At 37.0% G+C, this 27356-nt stretch overlaps 1 protein-coding gene across 1 annotated transcript in view; it reads right to left on the bottom strand.

The window, feature by feature from the left end:
• Positions 1091–27356, bottom strand: part of LOC108637685 (contactin-5-like) — a 544569-nt gene continuing 518303 nt past the window's right edge. The window contains exon 7 of the mRNA XM_018059879.1: positions 1091–1845. Within this exon, the coding sequence (XP_017915368.1) occupies positions 1739–1845 (107 nt within the window). The 3' untranslated portion in view covers positions 1091–1738. The remainder of the gene's footprint in view (positions 1846–27356) is intronic.

The following is a 27356-nucleotide window of genomic DNA, read 5'->3' as shown; positions in this document are numbered from 1 at the left end:
GGATCTATTTACTAAGCATATTTCAAGACTTCTGAAAGCAAACATATCAAATTTATTAAATAACCCTGCCTGGGGAAATATCCCATATTGCTTTTTCCCTATAAATCTAGTTCTCTAATTTGTTTTACAGTATGACCTCCTTTCATTTGTGGCTTTAGTGCAAATTCTGACATTTAAAAATTATTTAACTGTAGGATATACTAAAACCTTTGACATCAAGCCAATATAATTATTTTTGTATTTATCAGAATTGAGCAGTTCACTTGGGGCATTTTCAAGTATACCTGACACCACAACTTTGAAAAATGATGAAAAACATGACTTTTAAGGTAGTATGTAATTATTAATATATATGGGTTTGGAAATCTTCCTCAGATATTTGCCAAGTAACTCCTGGATGAATTTTAAGTTATTGAAATATATTTCTTACAGGCATCTTTTGTTGGACTGCTCAACACTTTTGATGGACCAAACAACAATCTATTTTTGTTTGTTTGTTTTTTAAAATATAATTTTATTTATTTTAATTGGAGGTTAATTAATTTACAATATTGTATTGGTTTTGCCATACATCAACATGAATCCACCACAGGTATACACGTGTTCCCCATCCTGAACCTCCCCCCTCCTCCCTTTCCATACCATCCCTCTGGGTCATCCCAGTGCACCAGCCCCAAGCAATCGACTATGATCTGACTCCTATTTAGATTTAAACAGAATTGCATGTTATTTCAAATAGTTTTAATATTAGAAAACATGGCGATTACTCTTGTTATGCTCTAAAACACCTTTTATTGGCAGAATTTTTCATATTTACTAAGATTTTCACACCCACAGATTAAGCCCACTACAAATATATTTATAGAGCATGTTTTATTTCCAAGTATGTTATATTTATGCTGTGGGAGTTTGCTCACCATGACTGAAGTTGAATGATTAGTAGCTCTGATAGAGATGTATTATGCAAATTATAATTATAGAGTCTAAAAAGGACTCTGAGGTCTTATCACTGTAAAAAAATAAAACAGCAACACTCTATTTAAAATAAATCATAATACTCTAATCAAATATAATCAAAATCTCACTCCTGTTTTTATGCCCGATATTTTTATTGTAAACATCATTGACAAGTGATTATACATTGTGTGATTTAAAATCTCCAAAAAAGAATCATTAAGCATAGCAGGCATTAGAGTGTGGTATAAATCATCTTCTTGATTTGGGGAATAATTGCATGTTGTACATATTGACAGCTGGTGTTATTGTTATCATTATTCCAGAAGAGATTAAAGTAATCTGTTAGACCAGTGTGATTATTATCTTTATGATTTTTATACTCTTGTCTTATTATTTCTTGTCAGAATCTATATCTTTTACATAGGGAGAAGATAGGACCTCATCCCTTTTTTATTTACATCATTGCTGCGTAAAATTTAAGAATGATACTGAAATTTTAAGACAAATAAGCAAAGACATGTGAGGCTCTTCTTTTATTACATTTCCTTTATGTTAAAATAGCAAAATTAGATACATTATTGCTCAGAGAAATGACCAAAGAGATAATTATAATTGGTTACTTTGTCAATTCCCACTTGCCTTTCTTTAAAAAAATGAATAGCCACCAAGGAGCTTCAAGGTTTAATTCAAGGAAAATAAAACCTAGCAAAGCAAGTGATATAAAAATAAGACGTGTCACATTTTAATAAACAATTGTGTCTAATTATAGAAGTATGTGTACTTACTTGCCAAGTGCAAAGCACTCCATCTTAACAGTTGTTCCCTTAGCAGCTGTAACTGTGAAAGGGAAATGGACCTCAATTTTCGGCTCATATTCTCCCATCACACCTGGGAAACAAAGAATAGTATTTAAACATTAAATGAATGTCACAATTTATTTCCAATTCTGGAGATGTTACATTGAAAAGCACTGTGTTGTCCACATCTGTCTGAAGACAGCTAAATTCTTGATGCATTGAAATAAGACGTGCACACAGACTTAAATTATGATGAAATTCTAAGCTATCTTTAAGGACTGGATTGCATGTATATTCAATACCCTTTAAAATAATAATTATGGAAAGTGCCAGTCAACTGGTAGTTTAGCTACTGATTATATTTCAGAGGAAATAAGTAACTATGAACAAATCCCATGGTAAATAATGTTGTTTTTTTTAATAAGTAAAGGCCTCAGAACTTTGTCATTGTCAGATAAATAAATGCTTGTTAAGTCAACATATATTTATTGAATATTTATTGAATATCTATTGTGTGCATATGGAGAAGGCAATGGCAACCCACTCCAGTACTCTTGCCTGGAAAATCCCATGGAGGTTGGAGACTGGTGGGCTGCCCTCTATGGGGTCTCACAGAGTCGGACATGACTGAAGCCACTTAGCAGCAGCAGCAGCATAATGTATACATTCTGTTAAGCATTCTGAGAGATATAAAGATGAATTATCCATGGGTTGTGCTCTCAAGCATTCAAGTGTATTCTTTAAAAGTAAGTGTATTCTTAAAAAAAGAAACAGTATTTACTCAAGGCGAGCTACCGTGAGGTCCTCTGTCCATGAGGTCGCAAAGAGTCGGACATACTAAGGATCACAAGCACCAGAGAGAAGAGTTATTGTAAGGTAAGATAGAAAGTGATGTTAAAGTGTTAGTCACTCAGTTGGTGTTTCTTTGTGACCCGGTAGACTGTAGCCTGCCAGGCTCCTCTGTCCATAGAATTCTCCAGGCAAGAATATTGGAGTGGGGAGCAATTCCCTTCTCCAGGGGATCTTTCCAATCCAGGGATCGAACCTGGGTCCTCCTGCATTCCAGGCAGATTCTTTATATCTGAGGCACCAGGGAAGCCCAGAAGGTGATAAGTGCCCTGAATGAGGCATCCTGAAAGTATTATGTACATTTGAGGGAATTATATGAATAGTTAGCATTTGTATAAGTGAGAGAAAGATAGAAGCAAGTAAATGGAACTGGAGGAACAATGACAAAGAGATCAGAAATCACCAGGAATAGGAATATCAGTTTCTCTGGCCTCTTGATTTGTGAAGGGAAGTCAATACTAGGCAAATTTAGAAATATAAATGGAGTAAAAAACTAGAGGACCTTGATTATCAGAGTAAGGCATTCAAACTTTAATCTGTAAGTAATTTGGAGTCATTGGAGTTTCAAATAGGAGACTGGCAATTTGCAGATATATATATATATATACTGGAATTGGAGCAGAAGACAGTAGATCAATTATTTTGCTTCAATAATACAAGTTAGAAATAATGAAAACCTGGACTTGAGTTATATAGTAAAAAAAGGAGAAGAGGCATTAGAATGTGAAAATTTTTAAAATGACTTGAACTTGGCACACAATAGGGGTGCTGATGAAAAGGTTGTGGGCCTCATCAATAATAACACTAAGATTTCCAGCTTGGGAAGGAGGTTGAGTGATGTAAGTAAAAGAAAAAAGGACACAGCTATGGTGGGACAGCTGACTTTCATTTCAGGAGTATATCTTTGATGCCTATATAATATTCAGAATGCAGTGAGAGGATGAAGTTGGTGGTAAGTTTGGGCAGGTGATATGCACTTAATGTCATCACTCACAGGTGGCGATTAAAGCCGTGAGCTTGGAGAGGGTTTTCACATATCAGAGAACAATATACTATAAGAGCCGCTTTGCTGTACAGCAGAAATCAGCACAGTATTGCAAATCAACTACACTTCAATTTTTAAAAAATACACTAGTGATGACTCCAGTGATTATGCTCTCTGTTAATCTTGGAGCTAATTTCCTCCCCAAAATAGTTTTTAGCAATCCCGCAGAGGACACAATTGTGATTGAGCACAGATGCTTCTCTAAGGAGTGTTTGTGTGTGTATTTCAGCATGTCTCTCTTCAAAGGCATATGTGTACATAGAGATCCGTGTATGTGTATAGCTCTATGTGTAATTCCTTGGTGTGTGGGGGGATGAGCAAAGAAAGAAGAGAAAGAAACTCAGACAGAGGAAGAAATAATACCATAAGATATGAAGGCAAAATGCACTGGACATGCAAAGGGAGAAATGGCCATCTTTGGCAAAAAAAAAAAAAAAACCTTTATATTTTATATAAACTTTATATTCATTATTATTATTATTATTTAAATTTTTATATTTGAGATGGACTTTGAAGGAAGAATGTGGACAACTTTAGACAGAAAGTGTTTAAGTTCACTGTGAAGATTATCTCAGCTTTTTTTTTTTAAGTAGTTTTTTGTAAAGTGATCATTGAGAAAATATCACTGATTTTTCATGAACATTTTTCACTGTTTGAAACTAGGCTTTGGCATCTCTGACATGTCAGTGGCCTCTGTGACACTCTTTTTCTAATCTTTAAACTGAGGGAGGAGAACTACCGTTAATGTAATGTGCTGCTCTGTCGGGCTAATGCCCCTGATTCCTTCCAAGTCTAATGTTCCCTGAGCACCAGAAGCCCTGCATATAGCTAGGAAACTAAGTGGTCAGTTCTGCAACATGACTCAGAACAGATGTTTAAGAACATCTTCTCCATCTCTTTCTCACTAATGTCTTTCTCTTCAAACTTTTTTCTTAGATCATTCTGCCCTGCCCACATTCAACATCCTTTCTTTTACATTTTTATATTTTTCTTTTTTCCTATATATTTCCTGATGGCAGTATTTGGCCTGCTGGTGATAACTGGCTGAGTGTATCCAGTGATGAGAAGTTTATCTTCAATGTCCTAATACTTGGAAGTCCCCATTTAAAGACTCCCAGGCATCCTATTCAGTGGTTATCTTAGACTGCCTTCCTGAAGCAGTCCCTGAGGTCAGCTTGTGATTTTCCCATCCCCTCTTAACACTGATTCTGTAGTATTCTTGTTCCTCTCTGTCAGTCAGATGATTTAACAATACATGATTTACCATGATGCCTATTAAACTTAATGTCCTACTTACATAGGTTACTGTGACTGTTGGAAGTTGCTGAGTTCTGTAGAATGTTGTAGAAAGGCAGTGAAAGTCAGACTGAATTTAGCAAATATTTCTGTACAATTATTTGTAGCACATTGTTTAAAGACATCTCAGAAGAACCTGAATCTCCAAACTTCAGTAATTTGTTTTGATTATTTTTTTTTCCTATCCTAACTAAAATTTCCCTTTCTAATCCATTTTTATAATACTTTTGCATTTTTTCATTAAAGAATGTCTAATAATTGTATAACATTGCAAACCCTTCAAGACTTGGATCTGCCTCTAAATAATGCCAAGGGTATTACTGACACTATGGGCTAATAGGAGCCAGACCCATGTCTTCTCTCAGTTCTCTTCCAGATAATGTTTGTGAGTTGCAAAGAAGATATTATTTTATAGCTTTAATTCTTAAGGGTGACTCTAAGGAAAGGGACTCCTCATAGTATTTAAGAAATAATTTTTGTCCATGTAGAGGCTTCTGGTGTTCCTTAAATGATTCCTGTACAGCCAAACACATTATTAAGCCTCACTGCATGGCCCAGGGGGTTTGTTAACATCTGAACTGGATATTAAAAATAGAAAGTTTAAATGCAAGGCTTCAAATTATATTACCTAACTTGAACTGCACTGAAAGAAATAACTAGTTCTTTGAAACTTCACTCTGATAGTGGTGATATGAGGATAGATGAGAAAAATCTTTAGGTAGGTCTTATTCTTTAAAGACTTGATTACATTCAGGGATTAGGCTTTGCTTTGTGTTTCATGGGATAATTATGTTAGAGCTAAAATTCACATTAAGTTATATAATTTACCTTCTTTCTTTTAAAGATGAGAGGGTTGAGTCTAAAGGGTCAAGTAACTGGCTCAAAGTCCTATTGAAAGCTGTTGGTGGAAATGGGACAAAATAGGAATTTTCTCCCCTTAAGTTTACAGCCATTTTCTTGACATCACTCTGTTGAGGAATTTTAATCACAGAGTATAAGAGTCCAGGCATATCACAAGTACTAATCAATCATTAACTGTCTACCATGGATATTTGGATTATTTCAGCTGCAATTTTTAATATGTCATCATATACAGCTTAGCTTGTAATTTCTTTATTTTTTTCAGTATGCTTTGATGACAAAAGGAAAGAGAAACAGCCTTATAAGACACATAAAGATAAAAATATTAGGCTTGTCTCTTCAGTCAAGGTAGCGCTTTTATTTTGTGATAACTCCTGGTATTAAGCTAAATATGCTCAAGAGACACTATTCTGTCTTCATCTTGTTCCCCACACCTGTCTCTTCTGGCTTAGTTGGCTGACCCACTTTGGAATTATATGCCACTAGAAGATGACCTCAAATTACTCTAATTCCTAATAATCAGAAGACTTCCAGCTGATAGCACAGTACTCCCCTTCTATGTCTTCATGGTTGTTGATTTTCCAATTACTTACAAAGAGTTAGGGTGCTTTTCCTAAGTGGAATGCAACTTAGAGCAGTGTTTCTCCAAGTGCATTGGCAGAACAAACATACAATGACTTCACAATAATTTGGAAACTTTACTAAAATTTTAGGCTACAGATGGAAAAGGAAATGGCAACCCACTCCAGTATTCTTGCCTGGAAAGTTCCATGGACAGAGGAGCCTGGAGGGCTATAGTCCACGGGTTCACAAGGAGTCAGACATGCATGCGTGCAGGCTACAGTGTTTAATGTGAAGCCCAGTGATATAAACTTTGTAAATGGGACTACAGACTGCATATTTTAATTGTTTCTCTTGATGGTTTTATATACATTAAAAAAATTCAAATTTGGGCTACCTTGATACTGACTTTTATCATGTTACTTGCCATTTTGAGATTAGAGTGTAGCAGACAAATGCCTGAAAGAATGGCATACAGAGAGTCTATAATCATATTGCATTCAATGATGGCTTGCCATAACAGTAATGAACATTATATTTAATGCATACGTATATACTGGAACTAACAAATGAGCTGTTGTTTTGTTTTTTTTTTTCCTGATAGTCTAGATATCAGTTCTTATTGGTGTCTAGGAAATTGCAGTTGCTAAATATATCAAATGAGGTTTCAATCTGACACTAAGAGTAATGTCATGTCTAGGGTACAGAACTCATGTCCAGTAAACCTTAAAAATTCAACTTAGCTAATGACTTAAAAATGTTTGTCTGATAACCTCATGTTCAAGTAATGGGTATTCACTTTTTTGTCTTGAACATCTTTGCCAATCATACTCAACAACTGTTCCTTGTCTTTGAAGAATAGCTACTATTTTTTAGTGCTTTTTTTGGGGGAAGTGCTTCTTCTATCTTCTCTAGCCATGAGAGTTAAATGAGAGCCACTATCTTCCTATAGGATCTGCTGTACTTATTAACTTGTCATGGGCATATGACCCAAGCTTGACCAATTAGATTATCTCACTGCCTTGGGCACAATCTTTGATTCATTGATGGGCAGCTGAGGTTTTTGAACTCTGGACTAGGAGCACATCTTACTTTCTCCTTCATGGCAAAAAAGAGCCTGCATGTCTGAGAGCCACTGAAGCATCCATAATTGGAAGGAGGCAATCCTCCATTGAAGAGAATTAAGCCAATGACAATTTAGATAGAATTAAGCCAATGCAGATAGAGGAAAGATGAAAAAAAGAGTACTGGTAGCATGTCAGTTCTACTTAGGATTTAGCTACTTGATCTCCCAGTTAAATAAAATGAATTCCCTGTTTTGTTTAAGTTATTTGAAATAGGATTTCTCAGTTGTAGTCAAAAATAGCTTTGACCAATAACTCATTGAGCTTAGCATAACCAGTGGTGACTTTATGTCAGATTCTATTTCATAACTTATCTGGTGGCTCAGTGAAAAATAATTTGTCTGCAATGCAGGAGATCTGGGTTTGATCCCAGGGTCAGGAAGTTCCCTTGGAGAAAAAAATGGCTGCCCACTCTGGTATTCTTGCTTGGAGAACTCCATGGACAGAAGAGCGTGGAGGGGCTACAGTCCATGGGGTCAAAGAGTCAGACACGACTGAGCGACTAACACTTTCACTTTCATCATGCTCTAGATTAGGCAAAGTAGAAAATGGAATGGCGGTGGTGTATATCAATATACACAACTCACATTGTTTCCTATTTTAAAACATTGTACATTTTAATAACAAATGAAATCCTAATAAATATAAATACCCTGTATCTGTATTCTATATCTATATATCCACATTGTTGTTACTGTTCAGTTGCAAAGTCGTGTTGGACTCTTTTGTGACCCCATGTACTATCGCCTTCCAGGGTCCCCTTTCCACGAGATTTCCCAGGTAAGAATACTGGAATAGGTTGTCATTTCCTACTCCAGGGATCTTCCCAACTCAGGGATCAAACCCATGTCTCCTGCATTGGCAGGTGAGCTCTACCACTGAGCCACCTTGGAAGCCCATATGTATCTATATATCTCCTAGTAAGAGGATAAATTAAATTGGAAATGTATAAGATAAAGTAATATGGAAGTTGAGAGGAAGGAAAGACTATTGACTAAGAAAGTAATTAGCCTCCAACTAAAATAAATAAATTTAAATTTAAAAAAAAAAGAAAAAAGAAAAAAGGAAGTTGAGAAAAATTGGAGAACTGCTTTATTTATTTTTTAATAAATTTATTTATTTTAATTGGAGGCTAATTACTTTATAATATTGTATTGGTTTTGCCATACATCAACATGAATCCACCACAGGTATACACGTGTTCCTCATCCTGAACCCCCCTCCCTCCTCCCTCCCCGTACCATCCCCTGGGTCATCTCAGTGCACAAGCCCCAAGCATCCTGTATCATGCATTGAACCTGGACTGGCGATTCATTTCATATATGATATTATATTGTGACAGTGGGATTGCTGAAGATGCAATGGTGGAGGTTTAGTGACTCTCAAGTGGAATACCCTTTCAAGAAAGACACGGAAGTGAGACTCTGTTTGGAATTTTGTTGTTATTATTTAGCCACTAAGTTGCATCTGACTCTTTGTGACTCCATTGACTGTAGACTGCCAGGCTCCTCTGTCCATGGTGTTTTCCAGGCAAGGATATTGGAGTGGGTTTCCATTTCCTCCTGCAGTTTAGAATTTTATCAGAAGTTTAACTTTATTGCACTGAGTATGAAGGACCAGTGAAAGAGAAATTCCAAACATATGTATGAGCTAGAAGATAAACAATATCTAGGAATGTTGTATTTTATCATTTGTCTATTAGGATGACTCAGCAGTGACTTGATAAATTTGCTTGAGCATTTGTTTGGAAAAATAGTGACAACAATTGATAGCCATCTGAATTATTTAGAGATAGCACCAGGAGTTATTATTATTCATACTCTTTGTTACCAGTGCTTACATATTGGCTGATTAAACACGATAAATACAATGAAGATGTACACAGGGTAAGTATCCACATGATGACTTTCTGAACTATAGTTTCCATATTTTATAGTCTACACATTTAAATGCATTGAAATGACTTCATGAAATGTCTTAGGGATTCTCCTTTATTTCATGAGAAATATACCTGATGACAGAAGGGTGAAAGGAAATGACTAAATAGATCACATTATGCATATGTGTACATGCTCAGTCATTCAGTCGTGTCACTCTTTGCAACCCTATCGACTGCAGCCCACTGGACTCTGCTGTTCATGGGCTTCTCCAGGCAAGAATAGTGGGGGGGGGGGGTCGCCATTTCCTCTTCCAGGGACTCTTTCTGACCCAGGGATCCAACTCATGTCTTCTGCATTGGCAGGCAGATTCTTTACCACTGAGCCACCTGGGAATCCTCACATTATGCCTATAAATATGGTAGAATTTTGCTTATGATTTGCATTAGTCACTTCAGTTGCTCAATTGAGTCTGACTCTTTGCAACCCCATGAACCACAGCACACCAGGCCTCCCTGTCCATCACAAACTCCCGGAGTCTACCCAAACCCATGTCCATTGAGTCAGTGATGCCATCGAACCATCTCATCCTCTGCTGTCCCCTTCTCCTTCTGCTCTCAATCTTTTCCAGGATCAGGGTCTTTTCAAATGAGTCAGCTGTTCACATCAAGTGGTCAAAGTATTGTAGTTTCAACTTCAACATCAGTCCTTCCAATGAACACCCAGGACTGATATCCTTTAGGATTGACTGGGTGGATCTCCTTGCAGTCTGAGGGACTCTCAAGGGTCTTCTCCAACACCACAGTTCAAAAGCATAATTTTTTGGTTTTCAGCTTTCTTTATAGTCCTTCTCTCACATCCATACATGACCACAGGAAAAAACATAGCTTTGACTAGACGGACCTCTGTCAGCAAAAGTAATGTCTCTGCTTTTTAATATGCTGTCTAGGTTGGTCATAACTTTCCTTCTAAGCAGTAAACGTCTTTTAATTTCATGGCTGCAATCACCATCTGCAGTGATTTTGGAGCACAAAAAAATAAAGTCTGACACTGTTTCCACTGTTTTCCCATCTATTTGCCATGAAGTGATGGGACTGGATGCCATGATCTTAGTTTTCTGAATGTCAAGCTTTAAGCCAACTTTTTCACTCTCCTCTTTCACTTTCATCAAGAGGCTCTTTAGTTCTTCTTCACTTTCCGCCATAAGGGTGGTGTCTTCTGCATATTTGAGGTTATTGATATTTCTCCTGGCAATCTTGATTCCAGCTTGTGCCTCCTCCAGCCCAGCATTTCTCATGATGTACTCTGCATATAAGTTAAATAAGCGAGGTGAGAATATACAGCCTTGATGTACTCCTTTTCCTATTTGGAACCAGTCTGTTGTTCCATGTCCAGTTCTAACTGTTACTTCCTCACCTGCATACAGATTTCTCAAGAGGCAGGTCAGGTGGTCTACATAGATATCATACAATACTGTACTCATTCTTTCAGGACATATTAAATATTAACCTGTGATTCGTAGATCAGTTCAGTTCAATTCAGTTTAGTTGCTCAGTTGTGTCCGACTCTTTGCGACCCCATGAATGGCAGCATGCCAGGCCTCCCTGTCCATCACCATCTCCCAGAGTTCACTCAAACTCACATCCATCGAGTCAGTGATGCCATCCAGCCATCTCATCCTCTGTTGTTCCCGTCTCCTCCTTCCCCCAATCCCTCCCAGCATCAGAGTCTTTTCCAATGAGTCAACTCTTCGCATGAGGTGGCCAAAGTACTGGAGTTTCAGCTTCAGCATCATTCCTTCCAAAGAACACCCAGGGCTGATTTCCTCTAGAATGGACTGGTTGGATAAGTGATGCAAATTCCAACTCCATCTCTGGCTCTGTTGAAATATTGCAGCAATGGATAGAACCTCTGTGAATCCATTTTCTCACATATAATTAGAATCCTACCTGGTATTGTGGGTTTAGATATCTAGTAGTTGTATGTTAGAAAATATATGTTACATAATAACAGATCTTTTTTTTTTTTACTTGCTGTATTTTATAATAAACTAAAAGTTAAAATCTGTGGAAACTTTAATGACTTAAAAAAGTGCCCAGAGCCTTCTTTTCAACTCTCTGATGAGCCTGTAAGTGGACAACATGTTGTTTTCTCACTTCAGAAAAAGTGTGTTATCCTGAATCATAGTTTCTCCAGTTGAATCACTGTTATGTTAATGAAGAGATAGAAGGATCTTGTGACAAAAAGAAATAAGTCACTTGCGTTACCTTCAAATACCTGCACCATTATAATATTGTTTACCTGGGGAGATTGAGAAGAATTAGCATTTTATTATGGAAGATGTTTTTCATCACAAATAAATATACTTTGAAAATCAGAGAACAGAATCAGAGGAAATAATAAGGAATAGATTCTTTTTCCCTTCTCCATCCCCAAGAATAAATTGATCAGTGGATTGCCTCACAATGTAATTGGTTCCCTCTGATTAATGAATTTTAAGATACATTTTCTTCCATTGTTTATGCCACAGTCATTTAGGGAAATATACCATTTTCTCACCATCATCATCTGTGGCATCATTTCCTGTGAATCCATAACTTGGAAAAAGAACTCATAAAGTCTAAAGAAATAATTATATGCATGCTCAATTGCTTCAGTCGTGTGTGTGTGTGTATACATGTATTTTCATACGTATATTTTTCAAAACGAATATATAAGCTCACTAGCATTAAAATAGGCTAAAAAGAGCAATCTTGAAAAATTTGATAATTAAATTTAGAAACAGAAGTATATTTTTTAAAAGTTTGAAACAGAAGTATATTTAAAAGTTTTCCTTTTAAAAAAGCATTTTGGTTATTTTTTATAAATTTCTATTGATAAATAAAATTACAGAAACTTTCTCATAAATATATCTACATAACCAGTATATATATATGTTTGTAATAAGTTCATTATTTAGAACCCTTGTGGTTGATTCTTTGTCATGTTTTCTTTCACTTTGTGAATCTGTGTGTGTGTGTGTGTGTGTGTGTGTGTGTTTATTCATGTGTGTCTCTTTTGAATAAAAAAAAGAGAAAAATTTTGAACTTGCTGAAATTTTGGTACTTTGACTTTTATGAGATTCCACCAAGACCTATATTGAGCATAACAACAGAACAACAATTCAGTAAACTATGGTTCTTATTTCTGCATACAAGGGTCCTTCTTTGAAAGTCAGTCCTTCTTTGAATGGATCCAGTAATAATGGGTAAAGAGCACTAATGACTCAAAAGGAAATTAACTAAAAATAAAAAATAATGGTTCAAAATGACATATGAATAATTTAATAATTAAGTGCTTTGAAGGTCTCTAAGTAAATATATGGAAATATTCCACATTAATCAGAGTTGATTCTTTCCAAATGTGATTGAAATTAGAAACTATATTTCTATACAATTTATTTGAATGCTTCTTTCTATCAAAATCTTCTTACTGTTAGAAATGGTAAGTAAAATGTCTCAGAAGTATGGTGGATTTTCCTCATTGCATTAAGCACATTAGTCATAAACTGCTGTATATACAATCCTTTCTACAAAAAAATAAAAACATGCAGTGTGATAAAAATAAGACAAAGTCAAACCTCAGTTATGAGGAAGCAGTTTCTACACACACATCATATAGAAGATAGGGAAGATATATTCAAATTGCAGGATAAGACCAAGCCAATTGTAGGATAGAAACATGGTGTATAATAGATGAGCCACATTTAAGGAGGAGAAATAAAGGGAACAGCCATACACTCCTTTAATTAAGATGACTAGACCTATTTGGGTTCAGCTAGGTTCCAGTCCCAAAGTCAAGCCATACTATAGACCCTGATCTTGGATTTCTCTAATATTGGCTTCCTCTTGTCATTGCATGTATTTCTGGAAAATAAAATCTCTCACATACATTCACTTGAGTGTATTCCTCTTCATTACAAACTACCAGAACACTCAACCACTTTCCCTTTTATTTCTAAATTTTTTAACATTCTTCAGAAAGATTATTCCTTTCAGCAAAGTTTCTTACCCATAGCTGTCTATCTATTCATAAAGTAATCACCACGAAGCTAAGGGACTTAAAATATCCTAGAGGAATTAGTTCTGCCAGCTCGGTTGATCAGCTGCATAACTCTGGGAGAAAACGTGACAAATGGGTTGTTTTAAACTATTGTTAAAACTTTATTTTTATACTTTAATCTGCACAGATTGTTTTCTCACTTTAGTCTTGTTATTGAGAGTGCCAGCACTCCTGCTGTTAGCACACTTATTTGAGATACTAAACATACCAGGCCTTGATTTGCTCTGTAAATAATTCACTACATATTTTACCACATATACTCGTACTGATTTCAGAGGCTCTATGGATGAAATGGTTCAAAAGATACACATTTCAAGAGGGGGCAATGTCAATTATCACAGCCTCATCACAAGGATTTCTATGAACTAAAGACTTGAGATATAAAGAGAGAGAATAAACATTGGCTAAACACATGCTATAAGCCTGGTGCAATGCTAAGTGTATGCAACTAAATTGTCATTTAAATCTTTCAGGCACAACAAGGTAAGTATGATTGTTCCATATTAAATGAGAAAAAACTGAGTATTGAAGAGGTTCAATATGTTGCTCCATATCTCTGAGCTACTAAATGACAGGTAAGGAGTTCAATTCCAGTACTCTATTAATTCTGAAGCCAACTTTCCCTCATTATTCTATGTTCCTCCCTGGAATAGTTCCTGCTGTTGGCAAAACAGAATTCGTTTCAGTTCAGTTCAGTCACTCAGTCGTGTCCGACTCTTTGCGACCCCATGAATCACCGTACGCCAGGCCTCCCTGTCCATCACCAACACCTGGAGTTCACTCAGACTCACATCCATCGAGTCAATGATGCCATCCAGCCATCTCATCCTCTGTCGTTCCCTTCTCCTCCTGCCCTCAATCCCTCTCAGCATCAAAGTCTTTTCCAATGAGTCAACTCTTCACATGAGGTGGCCAAAGTATTGGAGTTTCAGCTTTAGCATCATTCCTTCCAAAGAAATCCCAGGGCTGATCTCCTTTAGCATGGACTGGTTGGATCTCCTTGCAGTCCAAGGGACTCTCAAGAGTCTTCCTCAACACCACAGTTCAAAAGCATCAATTCTTCGGTGATCAGCTTTCTTCACAGTCTAACTCTAACATCCATACATGACCACTGGAAAAGCCATAGCCTTGACCTTTGTTGCCAAAGAAATGTCTCTGCTTTTCAATATGCTATGTAGGAGGGTCATAACTTTTCTTCCAAGGAGTAAGCATCTTTTAATTTCATGGCTGCAGTCACCATCTGCAGTTATTTTGGAGCCCCATAAAATAAAGTCTGACACTGTTTCCCCATCTATTTCCCATGAAGTGATGGGACAGGATGCCATGATCTTTGTTTTCTGAATGTTCAGCTTTAGGCCAACTTTTTCACTCTCCACATTCACTTTCATCAAGAGGCTTTTTAGCTCCTCTTCACTTTCTGCCATAAGGGTAGTGTCATCTACATATCTGAGGTTATTGATATTTCTCCCAACAATCTTGATTCCAGCTTGTGTTTCTTCCAGTCCAGCGTTTCTCATGATGTACTCTGCATAGAAGTTAAATAAGCAGGGTGACAATATACAGCCTTGACGTACTCCTTTTCCTATTTGGAACCAGTCTGTTGTTCCATGTCCAGTTCTAACTGTTGCTTCCTGACCTGCATACAGATTTCTCAAGAGGCAGGTTAGGTGGTCTGGTATTCCCATCTCATTCAGAATTTTCCACAGTTTACTGTGATCCACACAGTCAAAGGCTTTGGCATAGTCAATAGAGCAGAAATAGATGTTTTCCTGGAACTCTCTTGCTTTTTCCATGATCCAGTAGATGTTGGCATTTTGATCTCTCGTTCCTCTGCCCTTTCTAAAAACAGCTTGAACATCAGGGAGTTCACGGTTCACGTATTGCTAAAGCCTGGCTTGGAGAATTTTGAGCATTACTTTACTAGCATGTGAGATGAGTGCAATTGTGTGGTAGTTGGAGCATTCTTTGGCATTGCCTTTCTTTGGGATTGGAATGAAAACTGACCTTGTCCAGTCCTGTGTCCACTGCTGAGTTTTCCAAATTTGCTGGCATATTGAGTGCAGCACTTTCACAGCATCATCTTTCAGGATTTGAAACAGCTCCACTGGAATTCCATCACCTCCACTACCTTTGTTCGTAGCGATGCTTTCTAAGGCCCACTTGACTTCACATTCCAGGATGCTTGGCTCTAGATTAGTGATCACACCATCATGATTATCTGGGTCTTGAAGATCTTTTTTGTACTGTTCTTCTGTATATTCTTGCCACCTCTCCTTAATTTCTTCTTCTTCTGTTAGGTCCAGACCATTTCTGTCCTTTATCGAGCCCATTTTGCATGAAATGTTCCCTTGGTATCTCTAATTTTCTTAAAGAGATCTCTAGTCTTTCCTATTCTGTCCTTTTCTTCTATTTCTTTGCACCGATCACTGAAGAAGGCTTTCTTATCTCTTCTTGCTATTCTCTGGAACTCTGCATTCAGATGTTTATATCTTTCCTTTTCTCCTTTGCTTTTCACCTCTCTTTATTTCACAGCTATTTGTAAGGCCTCACCAGACAGCCATTTTGCTTTTTTGCATTTCTTTTCCAAGGGGATGGTCTTGATCCCTGTCTCCTGTACAATGTCACGAAACTCATTCCATAGTTCATCAGGCACTCCATCTATCTGATCTAGGCCCTTAAATCTATTTCTCACTTCCACTGTATAATCATAAGGGATTTGATTTAGGTCATACCTGAATGGTCTAGCGGTTTTCCCTACTTTCTTCAATTTGAGTCTGAAGTTGGTAATAAGGAGTTCATGATTTGAGCCAAAGTCAGCTCCTGGTCTTGTTTTTGTTGACTGTATAGAGCCTCTCCATCTTTGGCTGCAAAGAATATAGTCAATCTGATTTCGGTGTTGACCATCTGGTGATGTCCATGTGTTGAGTCTTCTCTTGTGTTGTTGGAAGAGGGTGTTTGCTATGACCAGTGCGTTTTCTTGGCAAAACTCTATTAGTCTTTGCCTTGCTTCATTCTGCATTCCAAAGCCAAATTTGCCTGTTCTTCCAGGTGTTTCTTGACTTCCTACTTTTGCATTCCAGTCCCCTATAATGAAAAGGAAATCTTTTTTGGGTGTTAGTTCTAAAAGGTCTTGTAGGTCTTCATAGAACTGTTCAACTTCAGCTTCTTCAGGGTTACTGGTTGGGGCATAGACTTGGGTAACTGTGATATTGAATGGTTTGCCTTGGAAACGAGCAGAGATCATTCTGTCATTTATGAGATTGCATCCAAATACTGCATTTCGGACTCTTTTGTTGACCATGATGGCTACTCCATTTCTTCTGAGGGATTCCTGCCCGCAGTAGTAGATATAATGGTCATCTGAGTTAAATTCACCCATTCCAGTCCATTTTAGTTCGCTGATTCCTAGAATGTCGACATTCACTCTTCCCATCTATTGTTTGACCACATCCAATTTGCCTTGATTCATGGACCTGACATTCCAGGTTCCTATGCAATATTGCTCTTTACAGCATCGGACCTTGCTTCTATCACCAGTCACATCCACAGCTGGGTATTGTTTTTGCTTTGGCTTCATCCCTTCATTCTTTCTGGAGTTATTTCTCCATTGATCTCCAGTAGCATACTGGGCACCTACTGACATCTTGGAATGTGAAGTCAAGTGGGCCTTAGAAAGCATCACTGCAAACAAAGGTAGTGGAGGTGATGGAATTCCAGTGGAGCTGTTTCAAATCCTGAAAGATGATGCTGTGAAAGTGCTGCACTCAATATGCCAGCAAATTTGGAAAACTCAGCAGTGGACACAGGACTGGACAAGGTCAGTTTTCATTCCAATCCCAAAGAAAGGCAATGCCAAAGAATGCTCCAACTACCACACAATTGCACTCATCTCACATGCTAGTAAAGTAATGCTCAAAATTCTCCAAGCCAGGCTTTAGCAATACGTGAACCGTGAACTCCCTGATGTTCAAGCTTGTTTTAGAAAGGGCAGAGGAACGAGAGATCAAAATGCCAACATCTACTGGATCATGGAAAAAGCAAGAGAGTTCCAGGAAAACATCTATTTCTGCTCTATTGACTATGCCAAAGCCTTTGACTGTGTGGATCACAGTAAACTGTGGAAAATTCTGAAAGAGATGGGAATACCAGACCACCTAACCTGCCTCTTGAGAAATCTGTATGCAGGTCAGGAAGCAACAGTTAGAACTGGACATGGAACAACAGACTGGTTCCAAATAGGAAAAGGAGTACGTCAAGGCTGTATATTGTCACCCTGCTTATTTAACTTCTATGCAGAGTACATCATGAGAAACGCTGGACTGGAAGAAGCACAAACTGGAATCAAGATTGCCGGGAGAAATATCAATAATCTCAGATATGCAAATGACACCACCCTTATGGCAGAAAATGAAGAGGAGCTAAAAAGACTCTTGATGAATGTGAAAGAGGAGAGTGATAAAGTTGGCTTAAAGCTCAACATTCAGAAAACGGAGATCATGGCATCTGGTCCCATCAGTTCATGGGAATAGATAGGGAAACAGTGAAAACAGTGTCAGACTTTATTTTATAGGGCTCCAAAATCACTGCAGATGGTGATTGCAGCCATGAAATTAAAAGACGTTTGCTCCTTGGAAGAAAAGTTTTTACCAACCTAGATAGCATATTCAAAAGCAGAGACATTATTTTTCCAACAAAGGCCCATCTAGTCAAGGCTATGGCTTTTCCAGTGGTCATGTATGGATGCAAGAGTTAGACTGTGAAGAAAGCTGATCACCGAAGAATTGATGCTTTTGAACTGTGGTGTTGGAGAAGACTCTTGAGAGTCCCTTGGAGTGCAAGGAGATCCAACCAGTCCATTCTGAAGGAGATCAGCCCTGGGTGTTCTTTGGAAGAAATGATGCTAAGGTTGAAACTCCAGTACTTTGGCCACCTCATGAGAAGAGTTGACTCATTGGAAAAGACTGTGATGCTGGGAGGGATTGAGGGCAGGAGGAAGAGGGGACGGCAGAGGATGCAATGGCTAGATGGCATCACTGACTCGATGGATGTGAGTTTGAGTGAACTCCAGGAGTTGGTGAGGGACACGGAGGCCTGGCATGCTTGGATTCATGGGGTTGCAAAGAGTCAGACATGACTGAGTGACTTCACTTTCACATTTCACTTTCATGCATTGGAGAAGGAAATGGCAACCCAATCCAGTGTTCTTGCCTGGAGAATCCCAGGGACGGGGGAGCCTGGTGGGCTGCTGTCTATGGGGTCATGCAGAGTTGGACATGACTGAAGCGACTTAGCAGCAGAAGCAGCAGCAGCAAGCATTAGAGGGCGCCTATAAACCGTGAGAACAACTACAAGCTGGAACAAGGAACTATCTGAAAATGAACTGACCCCACACTGCCAGAGAAACAGTGAAACAGAGAAACAGTGCCAAAGAAATTCCTAGATATATTTTTACTATCATCACTTTTTAATTTTTTTTAAATTTAAGTCCTTAATACTCTTTTAATCTTCATTTTATAACCTACTATTACCTTGCCAAGAAAAACCCTATTTTTAAAGCAAATTTCATATATATTTTTAATAATTTTTATGATTTATTTTGTTTTGTATTTTGAATATTTTATTTTTGAGAATCTAACCTCTACTCTAGATTTTTTAATCTTTGCTTTTTGCTGTTTTTATCAATTTTGTACTTTTAAGAACCTAAACTTCAGTATCCATTTTCAGTTAAGGGTGTGATTACTGGCTTGACTGCTCTTTCTCCTTTTGACTCTCCCTTTTCTCCCCCAGGTCACCTCTATATTCTCCTTACCCCTTCTCTTCTCTACTTAACTCTATGTGTCTCTCTGGGTGTTCCATACTGTGAAGAGCACTTAGAGAGTTTATTACAGGCTCGACTGCTCTCCCCTTTTGTGGCTCCCTGTCTTCTCTTGGTCACCTCTATCTGCCTCCTCCCTCTTCTCTTCTCCATGTAACTCTGTGAACCTCTCTGTGTGTCGCTTGCTGTGGAGAATTGTTTCACCATAAACTTAGATGTTTTATCATCTATGCTGTATGGATGGAGAAGTCTTGAGGTTACAGTAGGAATAAGACTGAAAGCCAGAGGCAGGAGGCTCAACTCCAAAACTTGAAAATATCTGAGAAATCCTGATTCCAGGAAACATTAATAGACAAGAGCTCACCCAAAAGCCTCCATATCTACACTGAAACCAAGCTCTACCCAAGAGCCAGCAAGTTCCAGAGCAAGACATACCATGCTAATTCTCCAGCAAAACAGGAACACAGCCCTAAGCATTAAAAGACAGACTGCCCAAATCCATGCCAAACCTATAGACACTGCAAAACTCACTACTGGACACCTCATTGAACTTCAGAGAGAAGAGATCCAGCTCCACCCACCAGAACACAGATGCAAGCTCCCTTAATAAGGAAACCTTGACAAGCCACTAGCCCAACTCCACCCAAAGGAATCAGGCTCCACAATAAAGAGAAACCACAAACTTCCAGCTTAGGAAAGTGCACCCCAAACACAGCAATGTAAACAAAATGAAAAGGCAGAGAAATATTCAGCAGGTAAAGGAACATGATAAATGCCTGCCAAACCAAACAAAAGAAGAAGAGATAGTCTACCTGAAAAAGAATTCAGAATAATAATAGTAAAGATGATCCAAAATTATGAAAAAAAAATGGAGTTACAGATAATAGACTAGAGACAAGGACTGAGAAGATGCAAAAAATGTTTAACAAGGAGCTAGAAGAAATAAAGAAGAGTCAATCAGTATTGAGTAATGCAATAATTGACATCTAAAGCACTCTGGAGGGAACCAACAGAAGAGTAACTGAGGCAGGAGTTATTGAAAAATCAAAAAATAACCTAATTTTACACCTAAAGCAACTAGAAGAGAGGATAAGTGAGAGGAAAGATAGAATGGTGGAAATAAATGAAACAGAGAGAAAAAAAGAAAAAGGAATTAAAAGAAATGAGGACAACCTCAGAGACCTCTGGGACAATGTTAAATGCCTCAACACTCGAATCATAGGAGTCCCTGAAGAAGACAAAAAGAAAGGGTGTGAGAAAATACTTGAGGAGATAAAAGTTGAAAACATCCCTAAAATGAGGAAGGAAATAACCACTCAAGTCCAAGAAACCCAGAGAGCCCCAAACAGGATAAACCCAAGGCAGAACATCCCAAGACACATATTAATCAAACTAATGATTAATTGACTAAGATTAATCAAACTAATGATTAGCAAACTAGGATGAAACACAAAGAGCAAATATTAAAAGCAGCGAGGGAAAAGCAACAAATAACACACAAGGGGATCCCCATAAGGATAATAGCTGATCTTTCAACAGAAACTCTTCAGGCCAGAATGAAATGGCAAGACATACTTAAAGTGATGAGACAGAAAAAACCTACAAGCCTTATTAGTATACCCAACAAGGATCTCTTTCAAATATGAAGGAGAAACCAAAGGCTTTACAGACAAGCAAAAGCTGAGAGAATTCAGCACCATCAAACCAGCTCTCCAACAAATGCTAAAGGATCTTCTCTAGACAGGGAACACAGAAAATGTTTATAAACTCAATCCCAAAACAACTAAGTAAATGGCAGTGGGATATGCTTATTGATAATTACCTTAAATGTAAATGAGTTGAATGCCCCAACCAAAAGACAAAGACTGGCTAAATGGATACAAAAAAGACGACCCCTATATGCTGTCTACAAGAGACTCACCTCAAAACAAGGGACACATACAGAGTGAAAGTGAAGGGCTGGAAAAAGATATTTCATGCAAATGGAGACCAAAAGAAAGCAGGAGTATCAATACTCATATCAGATAAAATAGACTTTGAAATAAAAGCCATGAAAAGAGAAATAAAAGGACACTACACAATGATCAAAGGATCAATCTAAGAAGATAATACAATTATAAATACATATGCACCCAACATAGGAGCACCTCAATATGCAAGCCAAATGCTAACAAGTATGAAAGGGGAAATTAACAGTAGCACAAAAATAGAGGGAGACCTTAATACCCCACTCACACCTATGGATAGATCAACCAAACAGAAAATTAGCAAGGAAACAAAAACTTCCAATGATACAATGAACCAGTGAGACCTAATTAATAGCTATAGGACATTTAACACCAAAATAATGAATTTCCCCTTTTCCTCAAGTGTACATGAAACATTCTCCAGGATAGATCACATCCTGGGCTATAAATCTAGCCTTGGTAAATTTAAAATAATTGAAATCATTTCAAGCATCTTTTCTGATCACGATGAGGTAAGATTAGATGTCAACTACAGGAAAAAAAATATGAAAAATACAAACACATAGAGGCTAAACAACAGGCTTCTGAATAACCAACAAATGAACAAATCAAAAAGGAAATCAGAATATGCATAGAAACAAATGAAAATGATACACAACAACCCAAAACCTATGGGATTCAGTAAAAGCAGTGCTAAGGGAAAGGTTCATAGCAACAAGCTTACCTCAAGAAACAAGAGAAAAATAAAATAAATAATTTAACTCTACACATAAAGCAACTGGAAAAAGTAGAAATAAAGAATCCCAGGGTTAGTAGAAGGAAAGACATTGTAAAATTTAGAGCAGAGATACGTGAAAAAGAAACAAAGGACACTATAGCAAAAATCAACAAAATTAAAAGCTTTGAGAGATAAATGAAATAGATAAACTATAGCCAGACTCATCAAGAAATAAGGGAAAGAATCAAATCAACAAAATTATAAATGAAAATGGAGAAATCACAACAGACACTGCAGAAATACAAAGGATCATAAGAGACTACTATCAGCAACTATATGCGAATGAAATGCACAACGTGGAAGAAATGGATGAATTCTTAGAAAAGCATAACCTTCCAAATCTTAATAGACACATCACAAACATGGAAATTGAAGTTGTATTAAAAAATCTTTCAACAAACAAAAGCCCAGGGCCAGATGGCTTCACAAGCGAATTCTACCAAAATATACAGAAGAGCTAACACCTATCCTACTCAAACTCTTCCAGATAATTGCAGAGGAAGGTAAACTGCCAAACTCATTTTATGAGGCCACCATTGCCCTATACAAAAACCAGACAAAGATGCCACAAAAAAGAAAAATACAGGCCAACATCACTGATGAACATAGAGGCAAAAATCCTCAACAAAATTCTAGCAAATAGAATCCAACAACATATTAAAAAGATCACACATCAAGACCATGTGGGCTTCATCTCAGGGATGTAAGGATTCTTCGGTATTCTCAAATCAATCAATGTGATATACCACGTTAACAAATTGAAAGATAAAAATTTTATGATTATTTCAATAGATGCAGAGAAAGCCTTTGACAAAATTCAACATCCATTTATGATAAAAAGTCTCCAGAAAGCAAGCATAGAGAGAACATACCTCAACATAATAAAGTCATATATGATAAAACCACAGCAAATATTATCCTCAATGGTGAAAAATTGAAAGCATTTCCACTCAAGTCAGAAACAAGACAACAGTGCCCATTTTCACTACTACCATTCAACATAGTTTTGGAAGTTTTAGCCACAGCAATCAGAGAAGAAAAATAAATAAATAAATAAAAGGAATCCAGATTAGAAAAGAAGAAGTAAAATTCTCATTGTCTGCAGATGACATGATCTTCTACATAGAAAACCCTAAGGACACCACCAGAAAATTACTAGAGCAACTCAATGAATATAATAAAGTTGCAGGATATAAAATTGACACACAGAAATCTCTTGCATTCCTATACACTAACAATGAGAAAATAGAAAGAGAAATTAAGGAAACAATTTCATTCACCATTGCAACAAAAAGAATAAAATACTTAGGAATAAATCTATCTAAAGAAACAAAAAACCTACATATAGAAAACTGCAAACACTGATGAATGCAATCAAAGATAACACAAATAGATGAATACCATGTTTCATGGATTGGAAGAATCAATATAGTGAAAATGAGTATACTACCCAAATCAATCTGTGGATTTAATGCATTCCCTATCAAGATACCAACAGAATTTTTTACAGACCTAGAACAAATAATGTCACAATTTGTATTGAAATACAAAAACAAACAAACAAACAAACCAAAAAAAAAAAAAAAAAAAAACTCAAATAGCCAAAGCAATCTTGAGAAAGAAGAATGGAACTGGAGGAATCAACCCACCTGACATCAGACTATGCTATAAAGCAACAGTTATCAAGACAGTATGGGCACAAAGGCAGAAATATAGACCAATGGAAGAAAATAGAAAGCCTGGAGATAAATCCACGCACCTATGGACACCTCATCTTTGACAAAGGAGGCAAGAATATACAATGGAGAAAAAAATCTCTTCAACAAGTGGTGCTGGGAAAACTGAACAACCATCTGTAAAAGAATGAAACTAGAACACTTTCTAACACCATACACACAAATAAACTCAAAATGGGTTAAAGGTATTAATATAAGAAACTATAAAACTCCTTAAAGGAAAACTTAAGCAAAACACTCTCTGACATAAATCACAGCAAGATCCTCTATGACCCACCTCCCAGAGTAATGGAAATGAAATCAAAAATAAATCAAATGGGAACTAATTAAACTTAAAAGCTTTTGCACAATGAAGGAGACTATAAGCAAAGTGAAAAGACAGCCTTCAGAATGGGAGAAGATAATAGCAAATGAGGTAACTGACAAAGAATTAATCTCAAAAATATACGAGCAGCTCATGCAGCTCAATATCAGAAAAATAAATGACCCAATCAAAAAATGGGCCAAAGAACTAAACAGACATTTCTCCAAAGAAGACATACAGATGGCTACCAAGCACACAAAAAGGTGCTCATCATCACTCATTATCAGAGAAATGCAAATCAAAACCACAATGAGGTACCATCTCATGGCAGTCAGAATGGCTGCTATCAAAAAGTCTACAAACAATAAATGTTTATTTATTTATCTCCACAGCCACTGTGGAGATTCCTTAAAAAACTGGAAATAGAACTGCCATATGACCCAGCAATCCCATGACTGAGCATACACACCAATGAAACCAGAATTGAAAGAGATACATGTACCTCAGTGTTCATCACAGCACTGTTTGCAATAGCTAGGCAATGGAGTCAACCTAGATGTCCATCAGCAGATGAATGTATAAGAAAGCTGTGGTACATAGACACAATGGAATATTACTCAGCTATTAAAAAGCATGCATTTGAATCAGTTCTAATGAGGTGGATGAAACTAGAGCCTATTATACAGAGTGAAGTAAGTCAGAAAGAAAAATACCAGTACAGTATATTAACACATATATATGGAATTTAGAAAGATGGTAGTGATGACTCTATATGCAAGGCAGCAAAAGAGAGACAGATATAAAGAACAGACTTTTTAACTCTGTGGGAGAAGGTGAGAATGGGATGATTTGAGAGAATAGCATTGAAACATGTATATTACCATATGTGAAACAGATGACCTGTCCAAGTTTGATGCATGAAATAGGATACACAAAGACAGTGCACTGGGATGACCCTGAGGGGTGGGATGGGGAGAGTTGTTGCGGGAGGGTGGTTCAGGATGGGGGACACATGTATACCTATGGCTGATTCATGTCAATGTATGGCATATACAACCAAAATATTGTAAAGTAGTTAGCCTCCAATTAAAATAAATAAATTAATTTTTTTAAAAAAGAGTGTATAAGGAAAATGTGTTAAAGGGTGACTGTAATCTAAGCTAGAAAAGGAAGGCACATGAGGCCATGAAGATGCAACAGACAGTAAAACAGTTGATTGATCAAAGCTTGGGGAGCCTGAGGGATTGAAAACTTGTTTGAGTGAAAAGAGATAAACAGAATTATTTGGACAGAAAGGAAGCCATGGGCAAATAGCTGTTTACTTAAAATTGAAATTTTGATGAAGGCATAATGGTAATCACAAAATTCAGGTCATTACCTTTGTAATAGCTAAGATGGGATGGAGTACAAGTTCATGGGAAGCAAGCAGGTCCTGAGAGGTCAGGACTCTGAAAGTATCATTGATATAAATATTGAAGCCAAGATGAAATAGAACACCTTCTGTAAATGAGGAAGACTGAACTAGGAAGAAGTGTGATTTCTGCTTTAGAGTTTACTGCAACTGCTGAAAAGCATGCTGTGGGTCATTCCTTTTTATTTATTGTCTACATTTTGTAGTTTTCCACTCACAGACTTCAATATTCTAGTCTTAATTTATGTTTCCAAATTTACTTTCCCTCTTCCCCTTCATGAATTCAATATTTTATATAACAAATGCTTTCTGTTTTCAGAATATAATTTATTCCTCAACTGATGGTGATCCTTTTTACATGCTGCTGGTCCTTATCTAAAATTTAGTTTATCAATAAACTTCATTTCAAATTTTGTCTCGTCAAAAGAAGAAGGAGAAGAAGAGGAGGAAGAAAAAGGAGAAGAAGAGAAAGGAAAAGATGGAAGAAAAGAGGGGGATGAGGGGGAGGAAGAGAAAGGACACTTAAAAACCCACACCTTCCCAGTGAAAACAAAACCCAGAAAACTTGTGTAAATCCTCCAGCAAGAAATCCTGTCTCGTAATTCTAGGTTACCATGTTTTTATTTCTTATGTTACTAATTATGTTCTCTCTTGTACTACAGTTATTTGTGTATAGTTATTCCAATTATCTTATTGATCAAAACCATCATCATTGAAATTCAGTAAACTCTCTTATCTAGCCCAATTCTACTCCTAATTCTCCTTTAGCCTGTCTTTCTGATGTCTTTGTAACTTGTTCTTAAAACTCCCAAGTGAATATAATAAGCAAACATATTTCGTTATAGCTGTTTTAACTCCTCACTCTGTCAAAAAGAAAACTGCATTTTTCCCCTACCATATTCATTTGGCTTTCATTCAATGGAAGAATAGAGTTGGAGTATACTGTACATCCATTCCTTTCTCCAAAAAGCTATTCAAGACCCCAGATCAACATTTGAATCTGTTAGTTTGTCTTTTCTACTACTAGTAGTATTGTTGTCCTGAAGGTAAACAAGCAAATAAATTAAAAAGAGCAACAAAAATAACAACTTTTAAAGAGTCAATTCCCTGCTTAACAACTCTCATTACAGACTGATGTATTTAAAATAAAACTGAACCCCGTGGCACTGAATTCAAAACCCTTCACAGTCTGGACCTTATCACTTTGTTTAATGTTATATTTAGTAACTGCTCACAAATCTCACACTGTAGTCACACAGCACTTTTATCCACTTCCCAAACTAACCATGCCACTTTACAGCCACCTGCTTCTGCCCCTCTGTAATTCTTTTAATCTTTTCCTCTATTTAATAAACTTTCATTCAGCTTTCAAAATCATACTCAAGTATCAACTCCCCATCTTCAGAAGAATTATTCTTAATTTATTCTTTCTTTTCAGAGTACATAGTTCAAACCATTTTTTAGTGCCTATCTGATTGCATTTTAATGATATTTACTTTTCTATATCTCTCATGTCATTGTGTTTACTAGCAATGAGAAAATGAAATTTACCTTTTTTTGTACCTGTAGTGCTTAAACATAAATTGATTAACTTCTATCTGGCTAAATATCACACTTTGGGTCAGCCTGGATTTCAAGTCCATAAGTTTCTTACATAGTCCATAAGTTTAAGAGATTAAATTGCCAATATCCACTGGATCATTAAAAAAGCAAGATTGTGTGGATCACAGCAAACTATGGAAAATTCTTTAGAGATGGGAATACCTGACCTGCTTCCTGAGAAATCTGAATGCAGGTCAAAAAGCAACAGTTAGAACTGGACACAGAACAACAGAATGGTTCCAAATCAAGAAAGGAGTACATCAAAGCTATATATT

Source organism: Capra hircus, chromosome 15 (assembly GCF_001704415.2).
Source record: "Capra hircus breed San Clemente chromosome 15, ASM170441v1, whole genome shotgun sequence".
NCBI lineage: Eukaryota > Metazoa > Chordata > Mammalia > Artiodactyla > Bovidae > Capra > Capra hircus.
This window is presented reverse-complemented; position numbering and strand designations above follow the sequence as displayed.